The following is a 14,638-nucleotide window of genomic DNA, read 5'->3' on the forward strand; positions in this document are numbered from 1 at the left end:
CTTGATTCCGCCGCTTCGAGGAGACAGCGAGTCAGCGAGACAGACAGACAGACAGACAGACAGACAGACAGGCAGGCAGGCAGGCAGACTGACTGACTGACTGACTGACTGACTGACTGACTGACTGGCTAACTGACTCACTGACTGAGAGACCGAGGGAGAGAGAGAGAGAGACACACACAGAGAGAGAGAGAGAGAGAGAGAGAGAGTGTGTGTGTGTGTGTGTGTGTAAGAGTGAGAGTACGCAACCGATCCAACATGTATACGGCTCTCTTATTGCTGCGGTCGGCCAAGCCCGGCGCGGCCTTCCTGAGAAGATTCTCCTCCTCGACCAACCTGCCGCTCTCGCTTAATCACGTCTCGGTAAGACTCAAGCACGACCTTCGTGCGCGACTCCTATTATTAAGGGCGGCGGCTCGAGGCTTTAAGGCTCGACGAGGGTGGTGCGAGAGCCACTTGGTAAAAGTGAAATCGGGATCAGCAGAGAGGGAGTACAAGTGGAACGGGGAGTGGGAGGCTGAGAGGAAAGTCGGACGTCCTCCTCTCGGCCGACGCTCATTGACCAAGGTGAAAGGGGAGCTTTTGACTTTTCTCGCCTTTGACCCAGTGTCGCGACTCGCGCCATGAATGAAGTTCGCCCGTAAGTACATCGGCCGCTCTCCAGTCTCCGCGGGGCGCGCATGCGTTATCGCATCGCCAAGAAAACGGAAGAAGAAGAAGAAGCCTTGACGCAAGGATTTGGAAAAGCCGTCGACGATTACGATTTCGGCGCGCTATTAATCTACGGCAGCCCGGTCGATGCTTTTTTACGATAACGCGCGAGTCGAGGAACGAATGAGACAATAAAAGACGGCAAACGAGAATGGAGCGTCAAGTAAATATTATTGACCGCTGATAGTGTCGTCGCACTATATTGTGAAATCGTATGAATGAGCACAACTGACGATGTGCACGTCAGTGTGGGATGTGCGATGCTCGAGCAACTCGAAATTGATACGTCCGGGGCAACGTGCCCAGCGATAATAAAATTCTCAAATACAACCGAGCGAGCGAAAATACGGGAAAAGCAGTCGCGTAGGCTCGATCCGAACCTCTTATATTTTGTTTTCTCACAATCGACGCTACCACCCGATTCACCATTTATTCAGCCAACTATGCGCACTCTCATTATCAATACCATTCGATTATACTCCAAGTACTGTTCTACCATTCCAATTCACGGAGCTTCCAAGTACCAAAGGAAGATTATTAATAAAGAAACGTAGAGACGAAAGAAACGAAGGATCAATAGATAGATAGATTGGTAGATGGATAGATAGGTAAATTTATAAGTAGGTAGGTAGGTAGGTAGGTAGGTAGGTAGGTAGAAAGAGAGAGAGAGAGAGAGAGAGAGAGAGAGAGAATTTAACGAAACGGGGAAAAGTTTCGTAAAAGCTCAAAGGCCGAAATTTTCAACTTTGCTGAAAGACCAATAAGTCATAAGCAATATATTTCACTAAAGCTTAATATCGTCATGCTTTTATAATCCAATAAAAGCTTTTATTACGTAGATAACAAAATAATCTGACATTTGACAAGATTCTAACAACGTCCTCGATTAGATAATGCAGACCTGTGATATTAATCTTAATTAATTAGTCGCTACAACAGAATATTCTCTTCTACTTTACAGTTTCGTTGATAATGAATAAAAGCGATTCAAAATTGATTAAATTTCGAACGAGGTCGTCCGGATTAACCTCAGCGTCCCACAAATAATGGTGGCTCATGTGAATTTAAGTAGCCGGGCGATTTTCAATCAATATTACATTATTTCTTCATGTCTCTTTTACTCTTATTTTTCTCAACTGATTGATCGCGCCATAAATAAACCAAATAAAAAACAAAAACAAAAACAAAAACAAAAAACAAACAACGATAGGATTAAGTTGCACTCTTGTAGCCGGTGCACCGGGAAACCTCGAAGCCTTCGCCTCGATAAGGCCGCGAAATAAGAACCGATAAATCCAAAGGCATATTTCCTTGAAAATCTAATGGATCCTCAACAAGCCTTGAAATTCTTGCCTGCGATACCGATAAAAGCCCGTAGCGCTTAATTGAAATGAGCTTTACGATCTCGTACCAGGGCATCGATCCCATTTACCTCTATACATACATTTCTTGACCTCCAGGGCAACCGAGTGGACCTTCGCCGGGAACTACAGACGGGCGATAGGCCACGGCGCGCGACTTTCACCGAGCGCAACCAGCTGAAGTTCGCTCGAAGGATGGTGGTGAAGCTCGGCAGCGCGGTGATAACTCGCGAGGACGAGCACGGACTCGCCCTGGGAAGACTCGCCAGTATCGTCGAGCAGGTAGCCGAGTGCCACAACGAAGGCCGAGAGTGCATCATGGTGACGAGCGGTGCCGTCGCCTTCGGCAAGCAGAAGCTCGCCCAGGAACTCCTCATGTCGCTTTCCATGCGCGAGACCCTCAGCCCCGCTGACCATACCAGGGAGCACGCATGTGAGTTTTCCAAGCCTCCTATATCCCAGTAATTTTTCCCCTTTTCCGCTATTTTCAACTTTTCCCAATGTAGCCGCTCAACTGGCTTCGTTAATACTGTCGTCCCTTCAATTGTTCACTCACGGCCCGAGTCTTCCTTACTTCTCTTTAACCATAATTTTTATTTGTCTTTCTCTCTTTATTTTCTTTATGTTTACATATGCTCTAACATTTTCATCGCCTCGATGACCATGAAAATAATTTTAATACCAGTTTAAATGTAATACGCGAGAGTCGATACTAAGCACTTTTGCAATACACAAACCTCCAATATTTATCATCAAACAAACGGTTAGAGATTTTTACAATTGTATTATACAAATAAATATTTGTGTGCTAATATGTGTGTGCACGTGCGCATATTGTGAGCAGCATAAATACTTTATCAGCGGGCTTATATTATTTATTGCGTTATAATTAATGTTGCAATTATATTTTCAATTAAGAGTAAATTTAGTAAATTTCCATTCATCATACGTGTGTCTTTTCTATTTAGTCGTTAAAATTATAGTTAATATTGGTGGAATCAAAGTGTCCGTTAAAAGCATTCGCTGCTTGTTCGACTATTCGTTAACAATTGTATTATAATTACGTCATTCTAGCGAATGTTCACGATTATTTAAAGTTAGAATTTAATAGGCACTAATTAATTATTAAATTAACGATGAGATTCGAAAAGTCGAGAAGTCATCGGCCAATAATTTCGTTCGTCGAAGAAATTCATCCCGTACGAGCCCACAGCCATTGGGAATAAATTTGCGCCCTAAATTCTCTCCCCCTCCCCTCGCCCCGCCATCGTCATTTCTTCGCCCCCTTCCAAACCGTTTGCCAATGTCACTCGTTACGATCCTCGGCTCGTTCGGCTGAAAATTCACGAGGCGGCAGCTCAAGATTAGAGAGCCCCATGCTAATTGCGAGAGGCTTCGTTTCGCCAGCAAGACGCCAAAGTCGAGGAGCTAATGTTTGCTAATCAGTGGCAATCTACATAGAACCCGGCGAATCCGAAATGTTTGAAATCCTCCGGTCGTCGTTTCCTCTGTTGCGAAGCTCCACCTATGTATTATTCGGTGGCTTGTTAGTCGGCGTACACTGTTCGAAAGTCTCACGGGAGTCGCAGTCGAGGCTAGAGGGAGCTCGTCCGAATTTCCGCTTGCACTCTGCTGGATTCCAAGCAATATGGCGTGAATTTGACGAGGGCCTAATTATCGCCGTAAACGATATTCGGATTATGCGCGCAGAGTTTTTATCGTAGCTAGTCTCGTTAGTTTCCAGCGATGCTCAACCTGGTAGCCGGCGCATCGGCTTTAACGGCTACTTTGATTCTTTCGACGTGGATTTTAATGGGCGAATGGTAAAGGATGAAGATGACTTGGGGAGGTGGATGGGGGCGTCAGAAAAAGAAGAAGAAGAAGAAGAAGAAGGAAGATGAACAACAAGGCGCGACTGCAGGTAGTGCTCGATAATGGAAGGAGACGCCAATGGGGATAGCAAACCCCACCGCTCGAACTTTTCAATCGCCATCCACAAGATTTGCAGGCGCCGAGGTGGCATTATGCGACTAACCGATTGTCATTGCTCCCTTAAATTCGACGTAATCTGTACTTGATGAGACATTGCATTATTTATAATACTAGGAGCGCGCATTAGTCGAAATATACTCAACGACACTTTGGTGCTTAAATTTTAATTCCGCCGTTTTAGATATTTTCTTTGCAACAGATTGTTATCGCGCTCTTGAAAATCCTCATAATACATTCATTCCCTCCATTCCTTAAAACGTTCGTTTTTTCGTTCTCCACATTAGATTTCGTTTGGGATAAATAGTACTTGTTTTGAAGTGACGCGAGAAGAAACTCGATTTTTTCCGTAAAACTACTCGATCTAAATAAACAATGGCGAAATACAAAAATCAGAGAATCGGGAGACAGAAACGCCTAACGACCTAGTTTTTTTTTTTGTTTTTTTTTTCTAACTCTATAGCAGTGTACTTTAAAAGTTAAAATCGGGTGCAATTCCCCTTTTGATGAATTTTACTTTATGCCGATGTTAAAATCCTCGAAGACTCTCACGGTCTTTTGATGCTTTGCATCTCAAAAATGCATTTAATTTGAAGAAGAAAAAAAAATGCAGTGAGATAGAACGAGATAGATAGATAGAGATAGAGAGAGAGAGAGAGAGAGATAGAGAGAGATAGAGAGAGAGAGAGAGAATGGCGGTGAGGGGCGGGGAAGGGGGAAGGGGGAAGGGGGAAGTGGGAGGGAAGGGAGGGATGAGCAAAGGCTTAGAATTAGCGAGTGCGTTGCGGCTTTCTTTCGTCAATGCTCATTACCAATTACGTTAAGCAGGGTACAGTAACCTTCGACTGCGGGTCTCCCTCGGCAAGGAATCCAAATTTGCACGAAATGCTTTAATCTAATCTTATTTGATGCCAAATGCTAAATATAGCTGTTACAGCCGAGTTCCGTATCTGATAAGTCGACTTTGAAAATTTTAATTAGAAAATTCTATCGCGAAGACCAGCTCCTACTTGAGCTAAAATCGTTTTAAACTTTAACCTTCAATTTTCGAGAACTGATGGATGAAAGTTATTTATAAACTTCACCCGAGTAAATAATCTTGTTTGTAGCACTCGCATTATTAACTCTTAAAAGTGAATATAATTAAAATTTTCTGCCCACACGTAAGCTTGGGCGTAAGTGGTCGGTCGTTCGATAAACTTAACCAAGCCTCTGTCTTCCCAACGGCAAGCCTTCGGACAAAAATGAAAACAAAAAAATTGCAAGGGACAGCGACAACGACGTTTCTCAAAAACGATAAAAAAAACCATGACAAATGACATTCGATTACGTTCAGGAACAATGCGTACGCTCAAAAGCGTATTTTGTCAAGGCTGCAAAATCCAACGATGCCTAAAGTCTCGTTTGCCTCGTCCCCCCGCATCATCCCTTCTCGTCCCCCCGACGCAATTGTAGGTCACACTGCAGACGAATTGTTGCGATTAAGAGTAGAGTGGCGGAGAAAATTTATGACGTTCCCGTGCTCGACAGTAGAATAACTTACCTTCACTGCATGTTTCGCCCAGCAAAAACATGAACGATGATTCTCCCGCTTACACTACAGCACTAATGCTCTATTGTAAAAATTCTCCTAAGCTTCAAATCTACGCGCATTATATTTGTTTTATTTTACATCTTTTATCCCTTATTTTATATTTTATCTTCAATGCAATTTTTACGTAATCTACAATTTCAAACTGCTTTATATAAAGCTCTTCCTTGAAGTGAAGCATTATAGAAGATATTGTACGCGCAGAAGCCATGTACCGATCATTGCGTCACTCAGTAAATCATGTCTCTATCAGCATTCTAATTAATTCCACCACTCAATCTCATTTCCTTGTTCAATTGGCTTTTGCGTTGTCATTTTCTCCACTGCTCGCATTATATTTATCTGTTGGAATTCATTTCTTCGATTTCGAATCATTACTGTCTCTCGTTAAGGCGCATTAAATGACGCAAAAAAAAAAAAAAAAAAAAAAAAAAAAAAAAAAAAAAAACAACAGAAGAATCAAAATGAATGAAAAAATTTGGCCTAGACAATTCTTACATTTATTATGATTTTTATATCATAAAATACGTTGAATAAACATTATAGCATTGTTTTTACAATTTGTACAATTACTGTAATTCAATAGTCAATTGTTAAGCTTTTCGATAATAGTGCAATGAAAAAATTCTATTGCACAAGTATTTTCATGTAAATCAAGTGGAAATAAATGGAGTTGAGTTGTTTTTTTCTTCCCTCTTATTAATTAATTGGTAAAATAGTGATATTAAACCAAATGACAGAAACTTATTTCTTATAAATTACAAAAATAGAACGTTAGTTGAGAGAACGTCAAAACAATGAGCACACAAGCTTTTGTGACTTTGCATTATTATTATAAGATATCGGAACTCGTAAAAAAAGAAAAAAGAAAAAGAAAATAAAAACAAAGGATACTCATTTCTTGTTAATACCAAATAAATTAATTGTATTTAGTAAAAACGCCCATATATATATATATATATATATATATATAGATATTTTAATCCCGAGAGAATTGTCTAGATAAACAATAGCCATTAATGCTTTGTGAATCCTGCCGAAATGAATTTTCGTATTTATAAAGTTGTATTTCTAATTCAGCAAATCGCTACCCTCAAATAATTAAAATACACATAATCGACACTTTATCGACAAAATTATCGACCTTAGCTACGATGCTGGAGCCCAGGGCCGCTGCTGCCGTCGGTCAATCAGGCCTCATGTCCCTTTACGACGCGATGTTCGCCCAGTACGGGGTGAAACTCGCTCAAGTGCTCGTTACGAAGCCCGACTTCCTTAACGAAGAGACCCGTAAGAACCTGTTCAGCACCCTCAGCGAGCTCATCAGCCTGAACATTGTGCCGATCATCAATACCAACGACGCTGTCTCCCCGCCTCCCCAGGCCGACGAGGAAGTCGCCGGTGGCGGTGGACGCCGTGGCATCTCCATCAAGGACAATGACTCCCTCGCAGCGATGCTCGCGGCCGAGGTCCAAGCCGACTTACTCATCCTCATGAGCGACGTCGACGGCATCTACAATCTGCCACCCTGGGAGGATGGTGCCAAGCTCCTGCACACCTTCAGCTCCGACCAGCGCGGCTCCATCACCTTCGGCCAAAAATCCAAGGTCGGTACCGGTGGCATGGACTCCAAGGTCAACGCTGCCCTCTGGGCCCTCGACCGCGGCGTCTCCGTCGTCATTTGCAATGGCACTCAGGAGAAGGCCATCAAGAGTATTATGGGCGGTAGAAAGATCGGAACTTTCTTCACCGAGACCACCAGCACCTCCGCGCCCGTCGAAGTTACCGCCGAGAATGGTGAGAGCAGCGCCCATTACTTTCCTTAACTCGCCTCACCGCACGCACGCACACCCACGCACGCACGCACACACACACACACACACACACACACACACGAACACGCACGCACACGCACGCACGCACGCACGCACACACACACACACACACACACACACACTTTCGCCTGAATAAAAAAACATTGCGATAATTCTCGAAAGTGTGAAGGGCGCATTGTTCTGACCGCACAATTGAAGATGAACCGAGAGAACAACTCCTTTAGGTTCGCGTAAAATCTTTTAAACAAATTCTCAAAACATCGAACATTGATCGTCAATGTAAACATCGAGGAAATATGTCCTAGCAAGTTCATTGAAATGCAAAACTTAAAATCTATGTAAATATCATTTGTAACTTGGCCTAATATATCGTTGAACGTTTTGCTTCGCGTTTTACTCGTTCTAATCTCCTGAGAGACGATGCTTAAATATCTTTTACGTATCTTCCAAAGAACACTTTCACTTTTCATAAAGGTGAAACGGCTGTTTCTGATAGGAGTCGTATTAACTTGTATTAACCGACTGATCGATCATCCGTGACGAATACGTTGATTTAATATAAAAACGGAATTATCACTTTAATGCCTTTGACTGATTTTCTTGATTATTTATAATACTTGGAAGGAATAATTTTTTATATAATTTGCGAGCAAAGTTACTATATTGAATATTTAATATAAAATGTGATCCTTAAGACACGTTTCTCTAAATCGATTACGCCTATGAACATTATTTAACTTTTACGCGCACTGTGCGATTCACCTATTGATGTAGTCTCCCTACATTTTTCATAAATAATTGAAAATATCGCACCACCGTAAGAATGATTTTTACACGCGATGGCCGTCACATACGATATTTCTTGATACGATAGTGGTTGAATTATTTTTTTTTCCAACCTGACGCTCGAGGACGCCGCGAGCAAGAGTACAACAATGGAACAAAAGTACAACAGAGTACAAAAGAAAAGTACAACGACAAAAATAACTGTCATCACAATTCCGTCTTATGTTTCGCTCGACAGCTCGTGTGGGTAGTCGCGTGCTTCAGTCGCTCCTTCCGGAGGAGCGAGCTGGCTGTATCAACACCCTGGCCGACCTCTTGGAGTCCCGGCAGAACGACATCCTCGACGCGAACGGTCGGGACGTTGACGAGGCCCGGAAGACCGGACTGGCCAAGCCCCTGCTCTCGCGTCTCTCTCTGACATCCTCGAAGCTTAAGTCACTGCGCGACGGCCTCCGCCAGATCGCCGACTCCTCCCTTACCAACGTCGGCCGCGTCGTCAGACGCACACGGCTCGCCGATGGCCTCGACCTTAAGCAGGTCACCGTCCCCATCGGTGTCCTCCTCGTCATCTTCGAGTCCCGGCCCGACAGTCTGCCTCAGGTAAGCGACTTTTTGCTTTTTCACCCTCGCCCCCCCCCCAATCCCTCCCCACGGCCACGCTCATTCATCACCCTTCCAGCCTCGACACTCCCGACGCTCTCTATTCAAGCGTGTCGCGTTACATTAACTACTCTGATATTCTACAAACTAAAATGGTATTCCACCCCGGCTTTGTCATTAAAAACCTTTTATCTCGATCTTACGTAATTACAGCAATGAGATGACATTCCCACTCGGATTACGCATTAATTAGATCGGAATACAAAAGACGCTGCCTAACCTACTCGTATATTCTGATGTTTAAGCACTTTTATACTAAGGCATTGTAGTGGTGTTTGTAAATGCCAGTCACGTAGTGCCACTTGGCACAGTAAAATAGACAATAACCATTCGATCGATTCTATTTGTAAGAAATTATCAGATAAAAATGATCGTTCACGGCTTGCGTAGCTTAAAAATTCTTAATTTCAGAGCCAATTTAACTCGGTGCTTGTAAAATGTTCGGGCAGTCCCATGCCCATGTCCTCGGGATTTATCGAATGCCCCGAGTATCCCTCGGGTGCATAAATTAATTTCGCATCCGCGATTACGAGTCGAAGAATTTAAAAACTTGGCCGATAATGAGAATCGGATGTACATCGATATTCTCCGTCGTAAGCGTGAACTATTTCCTTTCGCACTTAAGCTCTCGATAGAAGGAAACTTTTCTGGTAAGGGAGCCGAGTCCTGTTAATAATAAAGTACGGATTGCAGTAAAGTTGGAAATTCTTTTTCTCCGCATTTGCCAAGTTTGTGTGTGAATGCAGAGCCAAGTGTGTAGAGCATCAATGGCGCCTTATCGGCAGTAATATTCGTCATATTGAAAGTCGTAATGAGCCGCGAGGCTCGTCGTTCGTCAATGCGGAGAAGGATTATATAGTATATATCCTTGGAGGATCGCGACATCCTAAAGCTTAACGAGCTTATTAATCGATATGGTCGCTATGGTTTCCCAGGTCGCGGCACTGGCCATGTCTAGCGCTAACGGCCTGTTGCTAAAGGGCGGCAAGGAAGCCGCGCACAGCAACCGATGTTTGATGGACCTGGTGAAGGAGGCCCTGAGCTCCGTAGGCGCCGCTAACGCCATATCCCTGGTATCGACTCGCGAGGAGATCGGCGACCTCCTCTCGATGGAGCAGCACATCGACCTCATCATCCCCAGAGGCAGTTCCGAGCTCGTTAGATCGATCCAGTCTCAATCTAAGCATATACCAGTTCTTGGCCACGCGGAGGGCATCTGCCACGTCTACGTGGACAAGGAGGCCGATTTGCAGAAGGCCCTGAAGATCATCCGGGATTCAAAGTGCGATTACCCGGCGGCTTGCAACGCCATGGAGACGCTTCTCATTCACGAGAATCACATGACCGGGAGCTTTTTCTCGGACGTCTGCAGCATGCTCCAGAAGGAGGGGGTAATGTTGCCGTTCTTCTAATTCGTGACGGATCGAGCAATTAATATCGTCGTAGTTTGAAAATTCCTTCATCCTCGTGAATTCGATTGATAAAAATTTTGCTCGTCATTGCGCATAGCCGAGCCGTAATCTCATGCTTGCGATTCGCTAATTGTCATGTCTAAAAGAAAATTGGTCGCGTTAATGGGGCGAAAGAAGTAAGCGTGAGACTCGTGTTGACAAATAAAAAATAAGCTCGTCGATAAGATTGATAATAAAGCGCTGGTTATCGCGAAAATGTCTCGTCCCAGGCGAAATTCTAATTTCTAATTAGCTCAAACGTTCGCGCCTCCCAGGTGAAGATCTACGCCGGCCCGAAGCTCCGCAAGCACATGACTTTTGGACCGCCGGCGGCCAAGAGCATGAAGATCGAGTACGGGGCACTCGAGTGCACAATCGAGGTTGTGCCGAGCATCGAGGAGGCGGTGAATCACATTTACAAGTACGGCAGCGGACACACGGAAGTCATTATCACCGAGGACTCGAGGAACGCCTCCCTCTTCCAGCGCGAGATAGACAGCGCCTGCGTCTTCCACAATGCCAGCAGCAGATTCGCCGACGGCTACAGATTCGGTCTCGGTGCCGAGGTGAGTACACGTCATTTACGCCTCTCGCCTACTATCCTTGACAATGCCTGGCAATCGTGAAACTTTGGCTCCTAAGAATGCGCCTTATCAAAGAGCCAGCCGCCCCGCTCCTCCCACTACCGCTCGCAACACAAACAAACGCCACCTCTTCGACCCACCATGCCTATCTCCCCACCTCCTTTATTTAACTTGGCCGGAATGCTTTGTTATTTCTCTTGCGCCGACGAATGAAAGGTGAATTTTCTCATTACGCGACCCTACTGGCAATACGATCTACCTCCCATTGGATAAACTAGATCCGAAAGATTGAACGACGAGATTTGACGTACGAGCGGCTGAAGTTTGAGGCGCCGTCGGTGAGGCCAACAAGGTGACAAACACTCTTTACAAACCGCTGTTTCGTAGTTTTTCTTTTCCTTTTCATTTTCTTTTTTTCTTTCTTTTTTTCTTTGTTATCTGATGCTAGTTTATACGCGCGAGACGCCATTTTTCCATATTGGCTTGCATTCGGAATACAACGACGACTCATCGGGTTTACAGGTTTTAATTTGTGTTGAGCGCAAATGTCGAAGAATTCGTGCTCGAACTATGATTTTTATCGGTTATCTCGTAATGGTGATTCTATACCATTATCGGGATAAGGAAATATATATTAAAATCGTTCAGCGTACTAATATTTAAATTACCCAGATAAATTAACGACGATTTTCCTTTTTTTTTCTTTTGTTTTTTTTTTATTTTCTTGTTTCTTGTTGATGTTTTTTTTTTCAAACGTAGCTTGTAATCACCGATGTTATGTCATAATTCGTGTGAGGAGCGTTAATACATTAAATTAGTAGGCTGAAAGTGAGCTGAAAGTAATAAGAGCGACGCTAAACGATGATACGTAATGTACTATTACAAGCAATTAATTTTAATTCAATATAATTGCCGTGACGTTCGTTTAAATTAAAGAATTTTTAGATTTTACCACGTGAGTAATTGCATAATTAAAGTGCCGTATTAAAATTTTAATATTTCCAGTTAAAAAGTAGTGTAATTTTTTTTCTACGCTAAATTATTTATTAATTTTTTTTCTTCTTCAAAAGAAGATTGTTTTTACGAATTGCTCACACTTATACAATAGATCATCTTAATGTGAACTAAATTCCTAAAATCCTTGTGTGAATAATTAAAAATTCAGATTCTTTGGCGGCACATTAAAAGCTTAACGAGAGGCTCGCGAACGCTTAATTAAAAGATTTTCATTAACTATATTAAAAGTATTTTATCCAATGCCGATAATATCTCGATTTCATCATTATGAACTGAAAGAAAGATAAATGAAATATCGTTAAATTGAGATGTCGATTAATAATTCATCGTGGGCCTGATCGATTGCGCTTGCCGATCGATCTTAAATCTCCCATGTAATTATCTCGTCCATAATTCGGTAATTGGCTTTCGTTATATTGATATTGTCGTAAAAGTATCATTAAGCGCGTGTATTAATTTCTAAAGCGAACGAACGCTCAATGAGATTTGGTCTTCTAGAAAACTTCCAAAGCCCGGGACTACCCAATAGAGCTGATAAAGGCCTATTAAAAGGCACACACACCCCCCCCCCCCCCCCCCCACCCCACCACCCCCCCCCACCCATCCCGCCAAACCTAATTGTGATTGATCTACGATATCTTCAACGGGCAATTCAATTAATGATTATTCTTTTTTTTCTCCCTCCTCCTCCGTAAGGTCGGTATCTCGACGGCGAGAATCCACGCGAGAGGCCCAGTCGGAGTCGACGGTCTCCTCACCACCAAATGGGTCTTAAGTGGCGATGGTCACGCGGCTTCGGACTTCGCCGATGGCGGCTCAAGGACTTACTTGCATCAAAGTCTACCACTCGACGATAAGGCGTGATAACATACTTATTCGCACTTTGACAACTTGTTGTTCATCGATTTGTAATAAGCGACATATGTAGGAATATATTATTATTATTATTTATTTAGACAATTGTACATTTAATTTGTGATTACTAAAGTTTAAGCATTACATGATGGGACAGGCCACTGATTGCTTTTTTCTCGCTTTACTGTATAGCACTTGATATTTATACTATATTTTTCTATCGCCGCAAAAAAACAAAACAAAAGAACCCCCCCCCCCAACAAAAAAAAAAAAAAAAAACAAAGAAAAAAAAACACACAAGCCGAAAAGAAAAAAGAATCACATTTGTCTGGACTATTCATTGAAGAATGTTACGGAAAGAGATTAACTTATTAAAGATTAATCTTATTTTTTAAGGTGTATATATGTATGTCTTGTAGTATTAAATTCTCAAAGTCTTTTGTTTAAATTTGTCTTTAATTTTTATTAACCATTAATCCTTGAAGATCACACAAGTTTCATATAGGAATTGATACTTTGAAATCACAAAGCTTTTTCTTTTGGTGGATTGAAACGCAACTCGATAATGTAAACATGCGCGCATTGCTGAGAAATAAAGTGGGAAAATTATGGATTCGCGTGTGTAGCCATGGGTAACGTAAATATTTATACTCCTCGTTATAGATAAGAACTTTATTATTGCTGAATAAAAAAAATTCCTTATTAGAACAATTAATGATAGCGCTGTATTATCACCATTAAATTTTTGTTTCTTAAAATCGGAAATACGATAACTTGTCTTATTTCACTTAAATTTGCACATCAACCAATAATAACAAGGACGACGTTAAAAACAATAACAAAAATAACAACAACAACAATAATGACAACAGCAATGACAAAAACACAAACAAAAACTTATGTCGTAATAATATGTCGCTATCGTGTGCACTTTTTAATCGTATGCAACTTTATGCAACACTAAAATATGCAGCGTTGAATATAGATTACTCACCCTACGCTCATTAATCATTATCTATAGCATTTTGGCATGCCGAAGGATCAGGGGTATCATCTTCAAAACATTTTCGTTTTGTTTTTTATACGCAAAAGGACATATAAGTACAGAGAATTTCTGGCTGCAAATTAGATGTCAATATCTACGTATGGTGAATTGGGCCGTTGTCGTCTGTTTTAAAGTACGATGAACATTTACGTTTTTAAAAGCGAATTTTTATTTAATTTATGGAGATGGAAAGGGCGGATCATGGTTTTTTCCATCTTATATAGTAAAAGGTAAGAAATGAATAAACGTAACAACATTTTATATTTTCTTCCTTTCGTTCCTAAGTCTTTTCATATTCATTCTGCACATTTATTGTAAACCATTCGACAGTCGACTAGTTCAACTATTCAACTCCAAGCACTAATAATTAATACGAATACAATTCGTGAAAATGTTGATTTTAACGAGTCACCTGGCTTATCTCTTTATCTCTGGAAAATAGTTCTGTTACGTTACTATTGCGACCATACGCATAGTTTTAAGCGGAAAGCTTCAATTTTACATATAATTAATAACCTAAATGACCATGATTTTGACGTCAATGAATTTTGATAATTTCAAGTGCCTGCATCGAATTATTCGAAATCTCAAAATGATAAATTTTAACAATTTACTGATTCTTTACGAATACACTATAATAACTACTCGAGATATTTATAAACTTGACCTAGTTGATAAAAAAAAAAAAAAAAAAAAAATATATATATATATATATATATATATATATATATATATATATATATTATATTTCAT

General features: G+C 41.7%; 1 protein-coding gene across 1 annotated transcript; it reads left to right on the forward strand.

Moving 5' to 3' along the window:
* The first annotated feature begins 224 nt into the window (after positions 1-224).
* Positions 225-13,066, forward strand: P5CS (Delta[1]-pyrroline-5-carboxylate synthase). The gene is made up of 7 exons (XM_011495686.1): positions 225-363; positions 2,172-2,505; positions 6,802-7,449; positions 8,512-8,873; positions 9,869-10,324; positions 10,660-10,950; positions 12,682-13,066. The coding sequence occupies exons 1-7, from the start codon at positions 259-261 to the stop codon at positions 12,847-12,849; spliced, it is 2,364 nt and encodes a 787-aa protein (XP_011493988.1). The 5' UTR covers positions 225-258; the 3' UTR covers positions 12,850-13,066.
* Positions 13,067-14,638: the final 1,572 nt, after the last annotated feature.

The sequence above is a fragment of the Ceratosolen solmsi genome, unplaced genomic scaffold (genome assembly GCF_000503995.2).
Source record: "Ceratosolen solmsi marchali unplaced genomic scaffold, CerSol_1.0 scaffold10, whole genome shotgun sequence".
NCBI lineage: Eukaryota > Metazoa > Arthropoda > Insecta > Hymenoptera > Agaonidae > Ceratosolen > Ceratosolen solmsi.

Coding starts and splice junctions, on each gene's coding strand:
- P5CS (XM_011495686.1), top strand. CDS start 259: ATGTATACGGCTCTCTTATTGCTGCGGTCGGCCAAGCCCGGCGCGGCC. Junction 10,325..10,659: donor GCATGCTCCAGAAGGAGGGG/GTAATGTTGCCG, acceptor CGCGCCTCCCAG/GTGAAGATCTACGCCGGCCC. Junction 10,951..12,681: donor GATTCGGTCTCGGTGCCGAG/GTGAGTACACGT, acceptor CTCCTCCGTAAG/GTCGGTATCTCGACGGCGAG.